Raw genomic sequence first — 19548 nt, 5'->3', positions numbered from 1 at the left:
TCACCACTAAGTCAGAGGGAGTGGGGAGATGTGCAAGTGCTGGATTCTAGGAAGAAGAAGAGTGGAGGAAAGGGAGGAGGGAAAGGAAGTGGGTAGGGAAGAGAGGGAGTGTGGGGATGAGAAGGAGCAGGGATGGAGAGACAGTGGGAGAGGGAGAGAGAGCACTACACAGAGGGATTCGTGGTGGGAGAGACTGGACAGAACCAGCACAGCAGATGCACTGGAGAAAAATACAGGAGAATAAATTCTCCATTCTCCCTCTCTTCCCTTCTTCCTTTCTATTGTCAATTGAGTTCCCCATTGGCTGAGCCCAAGGGGCAGCTGTAGTGGCAGGAAGCCGATTGGTGCAGTCCTTATAGATCAGCCCCAGGGCACGTAATGAGGAAAGCTGCATTGAGTGTGGAAGAGGAAAAAAAGATAAGAGATGGTCTCGGGCACAGTTGGACATCACAAAGTCTCTAGCAGTGCAGGAAGGAGCCCCTTGGGGAGATCATCTATCGGAATGCTAAGCCTTCTTGTGGGGAGTGACTCAGAGCCTGTTAGGGCTTTGCCCAGAGAAGAACTCACACTGGTGTGTGCTTTGATTGCTGATCAGACTAGAAAACTCTCTTGAGTGTTGTCCAAGTAAAGATTGGTATTTAGTAGAACAAAATATGTGAAGAAGTCTTCCAAATGCAAATAAATGAGTGTGCCTGAACTCTGGAAAAGTTGTCACTGTGTGAAAAGACGTATTTCCAAGGTCTTAGATTAGAGGTTAGAATGTGGACACTTTGAGGAGTCACCAGTCTGCCTCCTGTGAGGACATTCACAGAAACAATGCTTCTGTTTCATTCCAGGGTCTTTTTATTTAAAAGGCCAGATAGTAAGTATGTAGGCCACAGAGTCACTGTTGCAACTGCTTTACTCTGTTGTTATCCATAGTATAAAAGAAGTCACAGACAGAAACTCTTTAGTTATAAAAATAGGCAGTAGGTTAGACTTGGCCTGTGGAGGGAGTTTACTGACCACTTTTCTGTTGAATCACCAACTGATTTGTCATGAGCTCTGGTAAGCCCTGCAGCTGAAGGCCAAGTAAGATGTGGCTCAGAGTTGATAGGGACAGATGCATGTAAACAGGTGATAGGTCCTTAAGGGTAGGGACCAAGGAGTAGCAGGTGCATCCCTTGAAAGAGGTGTGCAAGTTTTGCAAGGAAGGAAACACCCAAAATCCAGCTGGAAATGTTTCCTGAAGACTCAGGGTTAGGTAGGCGATGCTGTAGGTCCCTGAAGATTGTGATTTGGTGGTCTACATTTATGCAGTGAGCAGCTGCAGACTGGTTAGGAGCGTGCCTTTCATAGCCCCTGCAGATCTGCGATTCCAAACAGCAAGGGTGCCCTGTTCCTCATCTCTAAAATGGAGTTACATAGGTTAGATAGATGAAATTGTGTGCACAGCATATTTGCTGAAGGAAGGGATTCCCCCCCCCCGAATATCTACTATTGTAATTAGTTTATAGTTTTCCACAATGCCTTTGGAAGCTATTTTGCCCTGGGTCTGATGTGCCAGCCCAAGAATACAAAGCAAATGCTTTGCTTGTTGGTAATAATAATGCTATTAATAACAGCAGTACTGGTTGTTCTAAAAAAAAAAAGTAGTGGTAATGGTTGCTACCATTTAATTAGCACTATCTGTTTGCCAGAAACCGTACTGAGAATTTACAAGGGTGATCTCACTTATTCTGTTTCCCAACTCTGGAGGCAGGGCCCTATTATTAGACCCATTTTATAAAGAAAGACAGGAAGCTCAAAGCGGTATAAGTTACTACCACACAAGAACATAGCAGCCACAGTTGTAAGTGGGATTTGCCGTACTGTGTCTAATGTTAATGATCATGCGCCCCAGTCCCTGGCAGCACAAGCATAACACACTCTTTCTCTGCCTCCTTCTAGTGTCCAGACAGCAGTGGATTGTAGCAGTGGAGGCAGAAAAGAGATGTAAGTTAACCCTGAGTGGACCTGAGTAGCTTATCAAAGGGTAACCCTGGCTGCGTGTTGTCTGCAGAGGAAGCATCACACTCACTGGGAGAATTATTAGCAATGCCTGTGAGAGTTCTGACTTCACGGTTGTAGCACTGCATGGGGGTCGTAATATTCCCCTTCCAATTTACAGAGAACCCTGTGTCTTCTCTTCCCCTGGCCTCAGGCATCTCAGCAGTTCCCCTATTGTCCCAGAATACTCTTTCTTAGCTAGATACTTGTGAACTGTACAGTTTAACTTTCCTTCTCCACTTGTGACCCCTGCTTTATATGGTGCCTATCCCCTGACACTATGTATCTGTGCCTTTGGAGCCCGCCATTCAGGTATGTCTATGTACCTTCCTCCGGGAATTTCCCTCCCCAGCTCCGGTGTGGCCAAGATGAGCAACTGAATAGCTCGATCTCCATAGAAGGCTCAGAGCAAGATTCCTCACTTCCTGCTCTTAGAAGGCCCTCAGTCCTTTTCCACACTAGTACAGTTTTTCTCACATTTCATGGCTATTTCTACAGATATTCATTTATTTGGTCTGTTAGGATGGAGTTTCGAGGGCAAGGTCAATGCTAAGATCTTGCGTGTGTAGCTCCCCTTCCATGGTGCCTAGCAGAGCGGCCTATGAACAGTGCAACTGGTTCTACGAGAGAGGGAGGGGAGAGAGAGAGAGAGAGAGAGAGAGAGAGAGAGAGAGAAGTGGTAATGGTTGCTACCATTTAATTAGCACTATCTGTTTGCCAGGAATCGTGCTGAGAAATTTACAAGGTGGTCTCTCTTACCTGCTCCCCGCTCAGAAGGCAGGGATTATCCCATTTTACAAAGGAAGACAGGAAGCTCAGAGAGGATAAGTTTCTGTCCTACAGTCACACAGTGCACACGCATACATGCATGTATACATACACACCCCACTCCATATACATGTCTTACTGAGTATATCAAACAGGAAACAATGAATGAATGCCCATATGGACTTCTCCCTGGGCTGTTTTGGGAATCAGAGACTCTAAACATAAACTCCCAGTTCACAGACACATTCCAGCTGAGGTAAGGAAGGAGTTAAGGCCTCCTTCTTGACATACTCCTTAAACATATCATTTGATATTAAATTCAAAGCCAAGTTTGATTTCTAAAACAAGGCCTTTGACATCTTACTGGAGTCTGTTTATCTCAAAGGAGGAGTGCAGTGGCTAACAGCATGGCCAGGAAAATCAAAAGACAGGGTTTGCCCCCTGACTTCATTTTTGACTAGCTGGATGACACTGGCCGAGACCCAGGTTGGCCTCTACGAATGCTGGTACTTCCTAAGATGTAATGGGAACAGCGCGGACTCCCTTGTAGGAATGCTGAGCGAGGTTACTTACTCATGACACTTAGGACAACGTCTGACTTACACTGTGGATTGTCTAGTAATTGCCATCACTGTGGTTGTCACTGTGACAGTGGTGTCTTGCATTCTTTCCAGGGATAACGTCTCTGTCATCAGCTCTCAGCCTGAGAGCAGTCTGCAGTCTTGGTTGAGCTGTACTCTGTCCCTGGCTACAGACACCGTGAGGACACCCTCTCGACAGTCAGCTGCCAGCAGCTGCATCCGCAGCTCCAGGTAAGACAGCACCACCCTCCTGCCTCTGGATGGACACGGCTCCACAGTCCCAGACTTTGCAGGTTGAAATGATAAGGATTCCAAATTGTTCTCTGCAAAGCGAGGGGCGCTGGTGGTTTTAAATAATACAGTATGAACTTTTAAAAGCGGCAGTTGTTACAGTTGCCTTCTGTTTAGGGAAACTCATACTAGTTTTCCACTTATGGATAGGTTTCAATTTTCCTTTATAAACAGTCACGTAAGGGTTTTGTTCTGTTCTGTTTTTGATTGTGGTTTTTAAATGAGGAGTCATAAAGTCAGGCTGAAGCCTAGTGTGATGTGCCTGTATCTGTAGTACCAGCTCCTCGGTAAGCTGAGTCAAGAGGGTCACTTGAGCACAGGAATTCAAGGCCAGGCTTGGAAACCTAGTGAGATACCGTCTAAAACAGAAGGACGAGGAGAAGAAAAGGAAGGAAGGAACAGAGGAGGACAGGAGGGAGGGAAAAATTAGGTTGAGCTGGTTGAATTCTCACTCTTAAGATTTTTAGCTTTATCTGGACATCAGGACTTCACAATTTCCCAACCACAGTTGGAGATTAATTTAATAACAGCCGAAACGGGACATGCACAGAGCCATAGGACTGCCCACAATATGTTTCCTCAAAAGTGACTCTTTGGCCTCATTCTTAGCCACGTGAATTAAATTCCCTTTACGTTTTCCTTTCCAGTTCCATTTCTCCCCAGCTGACTTGGTTTCCCCTTTCAAGGGCAACCCTCTTGTAATTAGGACTTAATGGCCGTAAATCAGAAATTATGGATTAAGCAGATGCATGACTGAGATGAAATGCACACTGCGTCTGTGATAACAGAAGGACCAAAGTGATACGCTAAAAGGAGACATCAGGGATGACCCTGTCTGAAGCAGAGGGCTGTCTGCGACAAGAAGGGGCGGGGCTCATGCTGACCTCTGGGGCAGCGGGGGCAAATGGCAAATGTCTGGCACATGACTGCGGATACTCTTAGGCTGAAAGATTTGATGTGGAAAATATCAAAGGAAGGCTGAAGGAATGTGGTTTATCTGGGGAGTTAATTAAAGCAAGATCATGTGACCGCTGCTCTTAATTAAAAGCAAAGGTCTGTGTGGAGGAGGAATGTGTCCTCCGTGAAAAGGAGGTCTCGTCTTCTCCGCTTTCTTTCCCCTGTGTGCCCGTGGGTAAGGAAGCAGACCAGAGCCAGAGGGCACCAGAGAATGCAAACCCCCTGTCTGTCATGTGATATCCGAGATCCGTAATTAAATTTCAAGGTGCAGGGAAAACATCCGTAACCCCTAGATTACATACTCAGTATTTGGCACCTGTTTGCCTGTTTGTGGGTGCTGGTGGATGTGGCGGTTTCAGCTCGTGCTCTAGAGTCAAAGCAGCTGGATTCCAGTCCTCCGATTGCACACTGCAGCTGTGAGGTTTGGGACAGCTGCTTAACTCTCTGGTCCTGTGCTCTTGGTAATACACAGGGGTGGCTGTGAGGAAGAACATGATGATGCAAAAGCCGTGTCTCACCCAGAGCCTGGCCCAGGACAGAACTCCAGAACACTAGTTGCTTTTATAAGCATCAATATCTTTGTGATCTCAGAGAAACCCAGAGGCAGGCGCCATTACTCAATCTGAGACCCAGAGGGAATGAACAGGCGACCCATGTGCTGCTGGTGCCCCAGCGCCTGCAGCTGCCCTCCAGCAGGCTGGCTCCCTCACAGCCCTGGAGACCTCTTCCGGTCTCTGCCCCCTTTTCCGGCCTCCCTGCCAAATGCTAGGTGTGTTCACATGCAGTTCAGAGTGTAGCTACCTGCACCAAGAGCAGTGCAAATGTGGAGGCAAAGCAGGTTATTTTTACATTTATGAGAGGGGACTCCTTGTCTATTTTCATGCCCACAGTCTCCATGCTGGCTCACGGTAGGTACTGTTTGTTGAGTGAATAACTGACCATAGCACCAAACCTGAAACAGAGACACCAACTATATTTGGCTATAGCTCAGTATGGGCTGTGGCTCAGAGAGGGTCAATAATTCACTCAGTATCACACAGCAGGTAGGAGGAAGAGTCAAAAATGGAACCTAGTTTTGGTGGATCACTCACCAGGCAGTTTGCTGGTAAATCTGGCCTATAATTAATCTTACCTAAGGACTGTTATTCAGCATTCACCATTCAGCCAAAAGAGATTACTACAGAGTGCCAGAGCTCATGGAATAAAGCCCTAAAACTTTCAAATCTCTTCCTTTGAATATACAAGATGGGATCCAAAAATATGGGGACTATTTTTAAAATTTGTTTAAAAAATTTATTGCCATACAAGACATGCTGCTTTGCTCCCCCTCGGAATACTCCCTCTCACTGCAAACACATTTGTCCCGTCTTCCCCACTGCTTTCTGAGGCAGTACCGGGTCCTCTCAGTAGTGTCTGCCTTGGCACAGTCATGGCTGCCCTGATGGCCTGAATCAATTGAAAACATTTTACCTTCAAGGTCATTTTGGCTTTGGGGATGCCAGATCCGGTGAATAAGGGGAGGAAGACACACCATGGTGAATTTACTTGACAGAGATTGCTCTAACCATTCGGTCGGTAAGGAGTGATCATAAACTATGGTGGATATTTAAATTTAAAGTGTATTACAATAAAAGACACCGTGCCACTCATCCCCCCTAAAGTATGTAACACATTCCCCCTCGCTTTGAACACACTTATTCCATTGTTCCTGGCTGTGTGTCTTTTACGGTAGTAAGTTTTCTTTTAATTGAAACATTTGCAGTATCTTTCAGTGGCGCCTCATATTTATTATTTGAAGGTTCTGGACATTCTGAGTTGGAAAGAAACACTGGCATTGTTAGTGCCGCATGCTTTTTAAACAGATGGGATCTGAGGCCTGCAGAGCGGAACAGCTCACTCAAATGGATCATCAGAACCGGCCTGGTTCACTTAGCGTTACTTGGAACTCTTTATGTTTGCTCCTCTAGTGACATGTGGGAAAAAACTGGACCCAGGGCCTGGCGCGTGCTGTGCCACTGAGCCCCAGCCCAGCCTGGCTCCAGCTCTTTAACTCCCAAATCTCTATGAGTACTTCCCCTCTGTAAGAATTTAAAATAAGGAGAAGACTTAGAAGACAGAAATGTTAATTACCCTTGATTTCACCCCTACCCATTCATTGTAAGCTGAGTTGAAATTTCTATTTTTATTAGTACACATTTGCAGTCTGTAATGTCTGCGTTCAGCTTGGGTGATTGGTACCTGTACAGAACACATCTTAACTTTGTTTTACTTCTCTTTACTTTCTATCTCTTGATCTTCCCATTTGCAAAAGCTTTATCTACTTGTCTTCTACTGTCTCTTATTTTGTTCTTTAACTTACGTGTACTTTGGACTTCTTATATAGGAGAAATAATTGATATTTAAACTTCTATGCCTGATGTATTTCACTTAACACTATGGTCCCAAGGTGCTTCCATTGTCCTACAGACGACTCAAATTTATTCTTTATAGCAGAGTAGGATTTCATTGTGTAGAAATACTGTATTTTCTTTATCTGCTTATCAGTTGATGGACATATAGGCTGCTTCCAATATTTAGCATTATGAATTGTGCTACTATAAACATGGGTATATATGTATCACTCTAGTATGATGTCCTTAACTCAGGAAGATACTTAGACGAAGAATAACTGGGTCAAATGGGATTGCTAGCCAGGTTTTTGTTTTTGGTTTTAGTTTTTTGAGGAATCTCCACACTTATCTCCATAGTGGTTGTACTAGTGTACATTCCCACCAACGATACTTGTATTGAATTACCAGGCTGCACTCATGGATATGTGCCATTAAATTATTTTCATTGCAGTGTCCCTATGTAACTGTAGAGAATTTTCAACTCTTATTTTTTCCCCCAGAGAACTAGAAAATTCAAACCTCTCATAACCAGTTTCAGAGAAATATTTATGGGTAGATTTAACATATCTGAACAAACAGCTTTAAAGTGAAGTCCCCAGCAGGAGAAAAATTCCAGTGATAACATGGCATTAATATCATTATTATGATATGAATAGTATTAGACTGCCAAGAAAGATAAATATAGAAACTACCCTTTTTCCCAAAAAAAATATGTTGGGGAGAAGTAAAGAAGTGATCATTTGAAATCGATATTTTAAGACAATGGAAATAATTTCTCTGTTCATGTAAACAAAATGATTTGTCTTTTCATAAGATGTTGTGAAGTTTAAACGTGATTCATTTCATACATTTCACCTGAATACACTCAGTAGTATTATGAAAAACTGAAAAGAACTTAAAATATAATAGAAGGTTAAAATCCCTTTGGCTATCACCTCAGTCTCAGCTCCCTTTCCAAAAGGATTGACCATCTGCAGTTTGATATACATCTTCCACATCCCTCTCTGTATAGTTATAAACATAAATATGCACTTCAGGTAAACAGTGTATTTGTGGGACTTTCAATATGATACTTAATTCTTTATGCTATTCATAAATTCTTTACAATACGTTTCCTTACCCAGAGGCATGTCTGTCTTTCTCTTTTAAATCCCTGCAAAAGCTCTTAAAATTGTGTCATATTTTAACTACATCTTTATATCTCACTTCTGTGTGTTTTCCAGACAGTTGTTGTTAGCCTGTTAGGCTTCAAAGAACACACATGCTTATGCACCTGGGTGAATGAATCTCCAGGTCAGAGTCGTCTGCATTTTAAATTTGACTAGTTGTCAGCAAATCGCAGGTCCTCTCTGCTGGGAACTGCTAAGAACTGGGCTTCTGGATACCTGTCCCATCATCCTACCTGGCACATGGTAGGGCCCAGTAAGTGAGCCCCCTGGCCAATTCCAAGTTGACTGAAAGAGAAGGTCACTCTACAAAAGAAGAGAGGAAGAAAGTAGTCTTCTGCCAGCAGCATAAAAGCATTTCCCACATTATTTATAAGAGGATGTCAACTGGAGAGAAATATACCTGAGGCTGTGTGATTTACAGCCCAGAAATCATGCAGCAGCTGCTGATAAATGCAAGTGCTTCTCGAGATGAGACACTAAATTACCTCTGTGGCCCCCAAGATGCAGTTTATGGGTTTGGTGAGGCAGCTATGCTAGGCACATGGCTTTCTTGACATCTGGCTGCAAGTGGAGACTGGGCTGTCCCAGGGCAGCATGTGGCCCTCAGCCTGCTGTGTGCCCAGCATCTCCTTCCCGCCTTCAAGGGCCGTCACCCTGCTGCAGTCCTTGGAAAGCCTAGCTTCCCCCCACCTCCTTCAGGTTGCTGCAGCAAGGAGGCTTTCTGAGCCCTAGCTCCTTCCAGACTCCTCCCCACACCTGGCAGTGCCCACCACCTGGGTGCCGAAAGGCATCGCTTGCTTGAGCTGCACGGGTGCTCCTGTCTCATTTCTTCTCGGGTCAGTGGCCACCCTCATTGTACTGGCCTGCTAACACTTGCCAAGCTCACGGCCCTGCTTACCCTGCATTTCAGTTATTTCTCCGGAGGACTCGCAGCCTGTATTGTCTCCGTCCTGACTGCACTGTCGCTTACCACTCTACAGTCCTGTGGAGTCGTTTCTTCTTCCTTCACACGCAGGCTTCTCAGAAGGGAGGCCTGAACACACCATCTTCACTTCCTCTCTCCACATGTCTGCCTCAGTTTACCGCAGCCCACCACCTGTCATTGACACTTCGTTGAAACTCTTCTCACCATGTCAACAGCCTTCTAAGTCTCAGACTGTCTTTTCATACTTCTCCCCAGAGCTGGCAACTGCGCAACAGTCTTTGAACTGTTTGTGGCTAGGTCTGCATTTCTCCACGCTGGCACTCCTCAAAATCCTGGTCTTTCCTTCCCACCTGGCCACTGGTGCCACCCTTATTCAGCTGGCTGTTTCTTTCTCTACCTCTCAGTGGGCATTCTCTAGGCTTGGCACTCCCCAGAGATAAGCAGATGGCCACCCAGTCTCAATTCTCCCAGGCAGCCAACCGAATCTGTCTTATGTAATTGTGGATACTCTGCTGTAGCTTGAGCTCTTGGATGTTCAGACATGGCTCATCCCTCCCCACTGGGTTATCACTATCCTTGGGAGGTTCTGTCTTCCATAAAGCCACTCAAACTGGAAACCCGGAGCCGTCTCAGTCCTCTTTCTCTGTCTTCCCCATGTTCAGCTCATCCTCTGTCTTAACAGCTCTGCTCGCTTCCAAATGCTTGAGCTTTTCTACCTCCCTCCATCCCCACTGCCATCTCCTGCAAGTCAGACAACCATTATTCCTCCAGTGCTGCCCTCCCACCTCTGGTCCATCCTCTGCACTCCAGCCTGTTTGATTCCTCAGAAACAATCTGTTTTTGGTGGCTTCTCATTGCCTGTGTGTGTGTGTGTGTGTGTGTGTGTGTGTGTGTATAAACCCTTGACATGGGCCTAATCTTACCTTCTGTCATGGTTTATGTTTGTGTCCCCCAGGCTTCATGAGTTTGCATTGTTCATTTGTGATGGTTCTTTGTATAGTGCTTGGATTGATTGTGTCAGTGCTCCACCCACATAGGGGTGGAGCCAGGATGTGACGTAATGGCAGGAAGAAGGTGTGTTTTTCTCTTTGTTGGTTCGAGTTTGCTGCTGGCGGCCGCCATGAACTGCAGCCCAGCCATGCCTGCCTGTCTTGGAGACAACTGAGTGTGGACTGAAACCTCCAAAAACTGTAAGAAATAAACCTTTCCTTTCCCAACTTTGGATTTCAGGTATTTTGTCTCAGCGACGAGCATAAAGTAACTAAGACACCTTCCAACTTAATTTTGTAAATAAATTAGACCACAGCTCTCCTGTTTGTGTCTTACCCAATGTCCATCGCTGCCTTTGCACTATAGTGCAGAGTTAATTAGTCAGAGGCCATAGTGTTCACAATGCTAAACATATTAGCTGTGTGGCCATCTGTCGATAATCTTGGCTGACCTCTGCCCTATAGGATGGAATGCAAATTCTTAAACCTGGCATCCAGTGCCCTTGGTGATGTAACCCTTGCCCACCTTGCTCATCTCATTTTTGCCTCTTTATAACTTGAGTTTGCAGTGGTACCTAATCATCCTCATATGCTGTGCTATCTCTGGTCTTTTGTCCACTAAATTGGTGCCAATCTGATCACCTTCACCATATTTCTCCCTTTTCTCAGCGTCAGGACTCAATTTGGGCATGGCCTACCTGGGGAGCTCCACCCCCAACTCCCCAGAGGGCCAGGTACCTCTCTAAAGAAGTCTCACAAGCATAGATTAGGTGTCTCTGTGCCTCCTTCAAATGAGAGCCCTTGGGGACACAAATCTCATCTTGTCCTTCTGGAACCTCACCGTTTGGCCGATGCCCTGCAGATAGCAGGTGCTCGATAATATTGGCTCATAAATGACAGGTGGGTGGAAGGTAGACGACTTTTCATCAGGCCAGTTAAAAGCATGATATTGATATCAAGAGCCTACTGTCAATTTGCCCCCATCACAGAGCAGAACTAATGGAATATAATGGGGAGACTGAAGGTCTGGAGCTCAGGTCCCGAGGGCAGACCCAGGATGGAGGGGGAGGTAGGGGCCCTGGAGAGGCAAACAGGGGGGACCATGACGGGGGACCACGAAGATAAACCTCAGAGGAGGTAAGGAAAGCAGCAGACTTTGCAGTCTGGTGAACCTGGTTTTAATACAGGCTGCCATTTACAAGCTCCCTGATCACTAGCAAGTTACAACCTGAGTCTCAGAGGCTGTTTCTTCAAAAAATAAGCTTTACGAGATCTCTTCTGAAGGACTGAAAAATGAATGGCTAGAGAGTGCCCATTGGAAAGCCAGGCACCAGGCTGGAACTTCCACCCACCCGCCTTCATCCAGGCCAGGCCAGGGCATGCTGTGATAGAAGGCTGTGTGTTGGCAGGAACAGGCAGAACCGGTCTCTCCATGTGCTGGGTTAGGAAAGTGGACCAGACCTGCAGTGGAAACCACAAACTCTACAGAAAATGTCTTGGCAGTGGAAGTGGTGATTTGTTGAGCTCAGTTTTAAATATGTTGGACCTAGTCCAGGGGAACTTGTAAGTAAGTTTGGAGAGGAAGAATTAAGATGTGTTACGTACATGCACCAATGTTGAATGTAATCGTTGTGTACTGCACACCTGTACTAATAAAATTAAAATTAAAACTAAAGACATAAACTCTGTCCTGGAGCCCCAGGGACCTAGGACATCTGTACATAATGTTGGATTTCTTTTGGGCATAGGTGACATGAAAACCAGCACCTGACTTGAGCAAGAATGAAAACATACTGTCTCCTGCCTCTGGGGAATCTGAGGGGGCTTTGGGCTTCAGGCATTGCTGCATCCAGGAGTTTGGAAATAATCGTGGAGACTTGCATTCTTATCAGCCTCACTGCTCTTCTTTCTTCCTTGTTGAGTGCCCTGTGGCAGAGAGATGGCCGCCAACCACTCTGACCTCAGGCCTGCTGCATTCTGAGACCAGTGTGAAAAGATCTCTCTTTTCAACAGTTCTACAAAAGTCCCAGGCCTGACAGGTCTTTGAAGCAGTCAGAAGGGGAAAGGGAATGCAGCTGAGGGCTAAGTCAGTGTTTTCACCTGAGTCAGGAAGGTGGGCTAAGTCCTGATAAACTATGAGGAGGCGTTCTCTCCAGAGAGACAGGGGAAGGTGGGTGGGTGGGTGGTGGGGGAGAGACCCAAAGACCCAAAATTTGGTGGCTTTGTAAATTCCGAATGCATATCCTGGCCAGACACTTTTATACTCTCTAATAGTCAGGGACCAATCTGTCACCATTTGGTTGGTGGTGTTGTGATTTCAGTTTATTGCCCATCCCACTCTCTCCTGTCCCTCTTGGACTTGTGTCACATGACAATATGAGCATGGAGATTATTGTATGAATTATTCTCACTCACATAATCATCGTGATTCTAATTACTGTGTAATCTTCGCTAATTACTGTTGTTTGTATCATTTGCTTTGGTGCCGGTTTAACACAACTCTTTTTCATCAGACTAAAAGATGGCATTACATCTTTTTCCCTTTTTGGGGATAAAATTTGCTTTCAGCAGACACTTACAGCCCATACTCTTGGCTTGGCGTTCCTAGTTTAAAAGAATATAATTCAGATATCAACACTATGCACCATTTGTTTTTATTTGGTATAAGGCTGACTTGAATTAGTAAAAAAGGTCTAAATTATAGGGTATTATCTTTAAAATAAAGTTGTATTACTTTCAAGGAAATACAATTACTCTACTACAGACACAAAGCCGAGGACAGGCCACGTGAGGAGTGCTTAAATGAAAAGATAAGACTCGCTTGTAATTAGCTCATTAATTATGGATATGTGAATGGATGGTACTTAGCATTAAAAACAGCTTGTTCTCAGAATAGGTTAAACATCCTCACTAATCTCATTTCAATAGTACATTTGTTTACTGGTTTCCACCTTCTCAGGACCAAAGCTCAAGATCATTTTAATCCATCTTGAATATACTTAATGAACAGGCCTCTCATGAATAGAATTTTACATCCTCCTGGTATAGAAGGGTTTATTGGTATTAGGGAGATTAGTAGGAAAGATACTGAAACTGAAGTTGCAGAAGTGTTCCACATGACACATGGCACACAGGCCACAGCCAGAGCAGGTGTGGTCTGGACAAAGACATAGGATTTATCCCTAGGACCCACATCCTTTCCAGAAAGGATTTCTGTGGCCTGTCTAGAACCCTGTGGACCTTTCACAGGGTTTCAGGCTCATCTAAATGAGCTGTAAGCTTGTATCAAGTTATTAGAATTAATCACTGTTGATTCAGAATGTTGTGTTAGAATCTGTGGTTCTTTAGTTGACCTAAAGTTTATTAAATAAACATATTAAAATATAAATATAGGAAGTTGTGCTGTGGTGAAAATTTCAAAAGCTGACCGTGGCTTTGTGCTTGCCACTAAAATCATGAGCCCATGCAAGTCATGGGCCCAAAGACGCCATCATCCGTGACTTCTAGTGCCCTAAATGACAGATGCCTGTGTTTGAACTGCATACATGGAAGCTTCTGATATGTGATCTTTTATGTCTGGCTGGCTTCTTTCAGAATTTGGGGTGTGATATCCTTCTACATCATTACACACATCAGAAATTCACTAGTTTTCCTTGTACTATAGTCCATGACAGTGTTTATGAACTCGAGCCACTTTTGCACCCTCCCCAGGCATGGATTGACTATCCCAAGCTTAAATTCAGCCTCGGCAATGTGGGCAACACCATGCCTCAAAATAAAACAGAAAAACAGTCGAAGATATAGCTCAATGCAGAGGCCCTGGGTTTAATTCCCAGTACTGGAAAAAAAAATGTTTTTAGCTATCCTACTAGATATTAGTAGCATCAAAATTAGGTTTTTAATTTGTATTTTCCTCATAAATAAGCTGTTTCCTGTGCTTATATCACCATTTGGATATTTCTGGAGACATGTCTAATGAAGATTTTTGCTCTTAAATTTTTTCTCTTTGATTTATCTCCTTTTCATTGACGTGTAGGAATTCTTTATGTATTCCAGGTACAAGTCCTTTATAGGATATGTGCTTCTACTTCAATTCAGTGGTTTAACTTTTTCACTCTCTAAATGATTTATTTATTTTGATAAATGAGTATTTTTATCATACCTAAATTTATAATTTTTATTATAATTGATACTTTATAAAGCCTATTAAAGAATTGTTTTTCTACTTTCAAATCATGAAACTATTCCTTTATGTTTTTTGTAGATGCTATTTATATCTTTATATCTAGATATACAATACAGTGGAACTTAGTGTTTATTTATGGTGTGAGGTAGGGGTTAAGATTCATTATTTTCCACATGGGTAGCCAGTCGGCCCACTTCATATATTTTAGAGAAAAATATTTTCCACATTGCACAACAGTGTCATTTTTCCATAAATCAGTGATCTTATAGATCTGTTACAGTAAGTTCTATTCCATCTTTCTGTCGATCCTTGAGCTAATGTAGCATTGCCTTTCTTAACGTCCCTTTATGCAGCAGGTCTTGATATCTGTAAGTGTAAGCCCTGTATGTCTTTAAAGGCAGGAAATGACTCCTAGGAAAGGTGTCGCACTGCTGTGTTCACTTCAGGGTTCACCCTTTTTAGAATCTGATTTCAGTCCACAGTGGTTTGGTGACTCCCCAATACTTTTCTACTTGATGTTGACTTTCATGTCTTTTTTCCTAAATAGGGATTTGCTCTCAGGAGGTCCTTGTGTCATGTCTGGAAGCTGAATGCTAAGATGGACTTTTACTTCCTTTTCTTTTTCCATGAGTACAGGCATGTACTTCAACACCACTGGTTATTCACTCTGTATCGACAGCATCTGGCATCATGATACTCAAATGATTCTGAGTACATGGAAGGAAGGAAGCAAGCAAGGAAGGAAAAAAGGGTAGAGAAAAATCCCCATCCTTTTATAACCGTGTCTTCTTGGGGAACTGGGCGGTTTTATGAGGAAATGTGAGATCTGTGGCTTCTGCCCTTTTCCCTTACTCAGTTAAGGCAGTGTCTGTGCAGGGGCAGTAAAGTCATGTGCTGAAATTTTCTTAAAATATGTTCAATACAAGTTGAATCTGTAATCAAAGTAGAGATTTTAATTTTTCTGCATATTCAGAATTATAGCTTTTCAAAAACTGTGGAAAATGAAATGGGTATGACTCAAATCGTAGAGCTCATACTTTGACTGTCTCGGAAGTGTTGTGCTAGAGTTCTCTCATCTCTCTCTTTTTAGGGTAGAAGGAGAGAGATAGTCTAAATAAGGACCCAGTTTCCTCTTGGCTCTGATACTCTAGGAGGCGATGATGTTCTGCAGAAATGAAACCAGGCTCTTGGCTTGGTTTTAGGAACATGGAGAATTCGTTGTCGACCATGCACTGTTGATTTTGAAGCTGTTGATTTTGAAGCTGTTGATTTTAGGCCTCAAGCAGTTGCTTTGACCAGTTGGTAAGCAGGGCTCTGGGCTGCGAATGACCCAGTGTAGATGAAGCAGAAAGAGCCTTTTGTCTGTGCCTTACATATTCCTACCTCTCTGATCTTCCAAGCTTCCCATTCTGGAATGTTCCTTGAGGCACTCTTCTTGATGCTGGGGATTCATAGAGGAGAGGCACTGTCTGGTTCAGAAGTGAACATTCCTGTTGGGAGACAAATAAATAAACACACAGTTCCAACACAGAGTGATGAGGAAGACTGGGTGGGTAGAAGGGGGGTGCTGCAACAACTAGAGGGGTCCCAGCCTGGCTCTGGAGGCAGGTGAAGGATTTTTGGAGGAGGCTATATTGAGGGACCAGTAAAAATGTGTTTTGTTTTGTTTTGTTTTTAACATATGGGGCCGTGGTTCCTTAGAATCAACCACAACATGTCACTTTCTTCCCCTCTAACCCGTTCCTCCCTCCCCTCTCTCCCTCATTTATAAAAACAATGACAGCAGCAACAACAAAGGTATCTGGACAGCATGAAGCAGCCTCTGCAGTAATTTGATGGTCGTCAGCATTTTCTGTATTGACTTCATTTCTGTCTTTGCTCCTCTACTTCTAATGAGATCTTAACACATTCTCATTTTCTTCCTTTCTTCCTTCCTTTCTTTGTGCCAACATGAAAATAAGTTGAGAACATTATGACAGTTCCACTTAAATAGGCTCCCATCATTCTCCTAAGAAGGACTTTTCCTTAGAAGTACACAATTACCTCACCTATCAAAATTAACAAATCCATCTCTCCTCCAAGATCCCAACACTCACATTACCCTAGCTGTCCTAAAATTGTCTCTTATCAAAGAATAGTGATAAGAAAAGGGATCCTATTAAAGGTACTAACTTTATCTGGTTGTCTTTACTCTCTCACTTTAAAACAAACCAGCTTTATTTTAGATCACTTTCAGGCTTATGGAAAGTACAGAGCTCCCAAATACCCCCTCCCCCAGCCCATTCTTGTCCCTATCATGAGCATCTTGAATTTATTGTTACTCTCTCTTAAACTAGAATGACCATCCCTCTCTCCCACACCTCATTTAAATTGATTTTTTTGGTAGAGCTTCAGGGGTGATTCTTTTCTTTTAATTGGTGCATAATATTTGTCCATAATTATGGGATACAATGCAATAATTCAACATAAGTATACAGTGTGCAGTGCTCAAATCAGGGTAATTAGCCTTTCTGTCTCTTCCAACATTGATCATTTCTATGAGTTGAGGCCCTTCAGACTCTTCTAGTTATTTTGAAATATATCCTAAGCTGTTGTAGACTATAGTTTCCCTGCTTGCTGTGCAATAGAACACCAGGGCTAATCTCTCCTCTGATCATATTAACTCCTCTCTATTCCTTGCTTCCTTTACCTCTTCTCTTCTCCAGGGACTGTGGCAAACCACTGCTCCTAGTACCTGCTGGGCAGTTGACATGTGTGGTCAAGGCCAAGGCCATTTGTGCTGCACCACAGAAGGTGTACGGGTGGGTGTCTGCTGACTAGGTGCTTTCTTAAGTAGCAGAGAGAACAGGACACAAGGCTTAGAAATGTCTTCTCTCCTAGGAATCATGGTCCTATAAAGAGTGTAGTTGCAGTGTCTCCTTCCTGACTGAGTCTCCACACCTTTAGGACAGGAGTGACCAAGTGTAGGGACAATGATCACTGTCATCATTATCTCTTTGGCCTGTCATTGAATCTGCTTCCAGGATTGCCCCCCTCCCCATCTTTACAGCACCCCCTTGCTGGGAGGTTTCCTCCTCAGCTGGCTATTTCTTTTTTCAGTAGAAGCGATTAAACCCAGGGCTCCCTCCCTCACTGAGTAACATGGCCAGCCTTTTAAAAAAATTTTTGGAAACTAGTTCTCACTAAGTCATTAAATTGCCCAAGATGAGTTCCAACTTGTAATCTTTCTGCCTCAGCCTCCCAGAGCCCTGGTGGTATTATCTTTCTAGGCTCGTTTTCTTGCCTATGAAATTAGATACCTGCTCTTGCTTGTTGAGCACTTTGCAGATGGAAGACGTTAATAATCAGCAGAAGGGCTCTTCCCATCCTGCTTTCAGTGCCTTTCTGGACGCATCTCCAGATCATTCCCTCTCCCAAAGTCTGATTCATTCCCACATCCTCCAGAAAGGCTGTGCACCCTGGCTCGAGTACGTATTGCTGGCTCCTCTCATGCCAACCTCTTATCGCATTCATGATTCACTGTTTGTCTGGAACTTCTTGCACTGTGGACCCTACTTGTGGATATGGCCCAGGCTCCATGCCTAAAGCGTGTACCCCAAGAGGCCAAGGCAGCACCTCTTCCACCTCTGTGATCTCAGCCTGGCGTTGCAGATAGTCAGGCAGAGCAGGATCTGTCTCCGGCTCAGCTCTGCCACTTCTTCAGCAAGCCCATTTGCTCCACAGTTTCCTCATCCATGAAGTGAGGCAGAAAGAGGCAGAGTAGCCGAAGGATGAGGAGGCATGGATCTGGAGTCAGGGTCCTTGAAGTAAATCCGTGTATCATGTGACAAATGACTTGACCCTTCTAATCCTCTTTGTGACATGGAGGAAGATCTGCCAATGGTATGTGCCTCTGAAGACTGTTGTAAAAATAGAATTGACCAATGCCTGCAGTCCCTGAGGCACTGTGCACAGGAGCTGTTATTACCTGGATCCACCTGCACTGACCAGGCCTTGATAAACGCCTCGCATTCCCCGCATCATGCAGAGTCCTGGGCAGCAGGCCACCTTTTATTATAGCTATCATTCGTTATTTAGGGTTCGGTTACTGTATCTTCAAGCCATCTTGAAAGGACATCTGCTTTCCCATCCCAGGCCTTGCCAGTATTAAAGAACATCGATACATTTTTAATTTCCTCTGTAATTTCAGGGTTCGGGTGAAGAATGGGGGTGACAGCTTGCCTTTGGGGATGATTCATGGTGTCATTAAATCTGCATTGAGTTTCCTGTAGCTACAGTTGGCTCAGACTCTGGCTAGACTCAGACTTGGCGTGGGGATATATATATATATATATATATATATATATATATATATATATGTATGTATTTTTTCTATGTGATTATGTCTAATGCCAGTGAATCCAGCATTTTTAAACTTGCATTAAGTTTTTTGTTCTTTGTATCTCAGTGAATTGTGAAAAATATATAAATGTAGATCTAAATTCAGGTGGTTGTGGTTTCTACCCATATTCTGCCTGTCAGGCTTGTGATACAACCCAAGGAAAAAAAGAACAAACTTTGCATTTGGCCAACTAGAGTCCAGATCCAGGTTCTGCCACTTAACAGTAGGACCTTGAACCAGTGATTTCTCACCTTCAAGTTTCAGTTTCTTCATCTGCAAGATGGGGTGATGATTCTGATCTCAAAGAGGAGATATATAAAAAATACATGCATGGACTTGTTGTGGTGTGCACATCTGTAATCCCAGCACTCCGGGAAGCTGAGGCAGGAGGTCTACAAATCTGAGCCCAGCCCACATGATTTAGCAAGACTTTATCTTGAAATACAAAGGGCTGGGGATATGGATCAGTGGTTGAGTGTTCCTGGGTTTGATTCCCAGTTTAAAAACAAAGTACTGATCAATTCTCTCATCATTCTTCACACAGTATTCATGGCACATCTGCTGCTGGGCTTGGCACTGGAGATAAAAGTGATGGAGCCCTGCTGCCTTGGCAGGGGGAGAATGTGTTCAGACAGGGACACTGTCACCTCAGCTGCTGGACTTCCAGAGTGTGCTGCCCACTTCAGCCTCTGCTTTCCTTTGTCGTGGGGCCCAGACAGAGTAGGCTCATGCATCGGATTTATGTATTCTCCAAAAGCTGCTCTCACTCTTGGTTCTTCTCAAGCCCTGGTAGAAGGGGTCTTTCAAGAAGAGCAATCAAATGAATGTTAAGAGTTTAAAGTACATTAAATTATACTAGTAGTGCTTGGAGATGAACAAGCAG

General features: G+C 44.0%; 1 protein-coding gene across 3 annotated transcripts in view; it reads left to right on the top strand.

The window, feature by feature from the left end:
• Positions 1-19548, top strand: part of Myo18b (myosin XVIIIB) — a 246939-nt gene that overhangs the window by 217963 nt on the left and 9428 nt on the right. For 2 of the 3 annotated variants that reach the window (XM_013142192.2, XM_063226027.1), the window contains exons 41-42: positions 1930-1974; positions 3471-3608. In XM_013142192.2, coding sequence (XP_012997646.1) covers positions 1930-1974; positions 3471-3608 — 183 coding nt within the window. The remainder of the gene's footprint in view (positions 1-1929; positions 1975-3470; positions 3609-19548) is intronic. The other variant, XM_013142193.2, reaches the window with a different exon arrangement.

The sequence above is a fragment of the Cavia porcellus genome, unplaced genomic scaffold (genome assembly GCF_034190915.1).
Source record: "Cavia porcellus strain 051 isolate PalLab524CR breed Dunkin Hartley unplaced genomic scaffold, mCavPor4.1 scaffold_16, whole genome shotgun sequence".
In the NCBI taxonomy this organism is placed as follows: Eukaryota; Metazoa; Chordata; class Mammalia; order Rodentia; family Caviidae; genus Cavia; species Cavia porcellus.
Note: the sequence above shows the minus strand (reverse complement) of the source record. Positions and strands in the feature narration are given on the sequence as shown.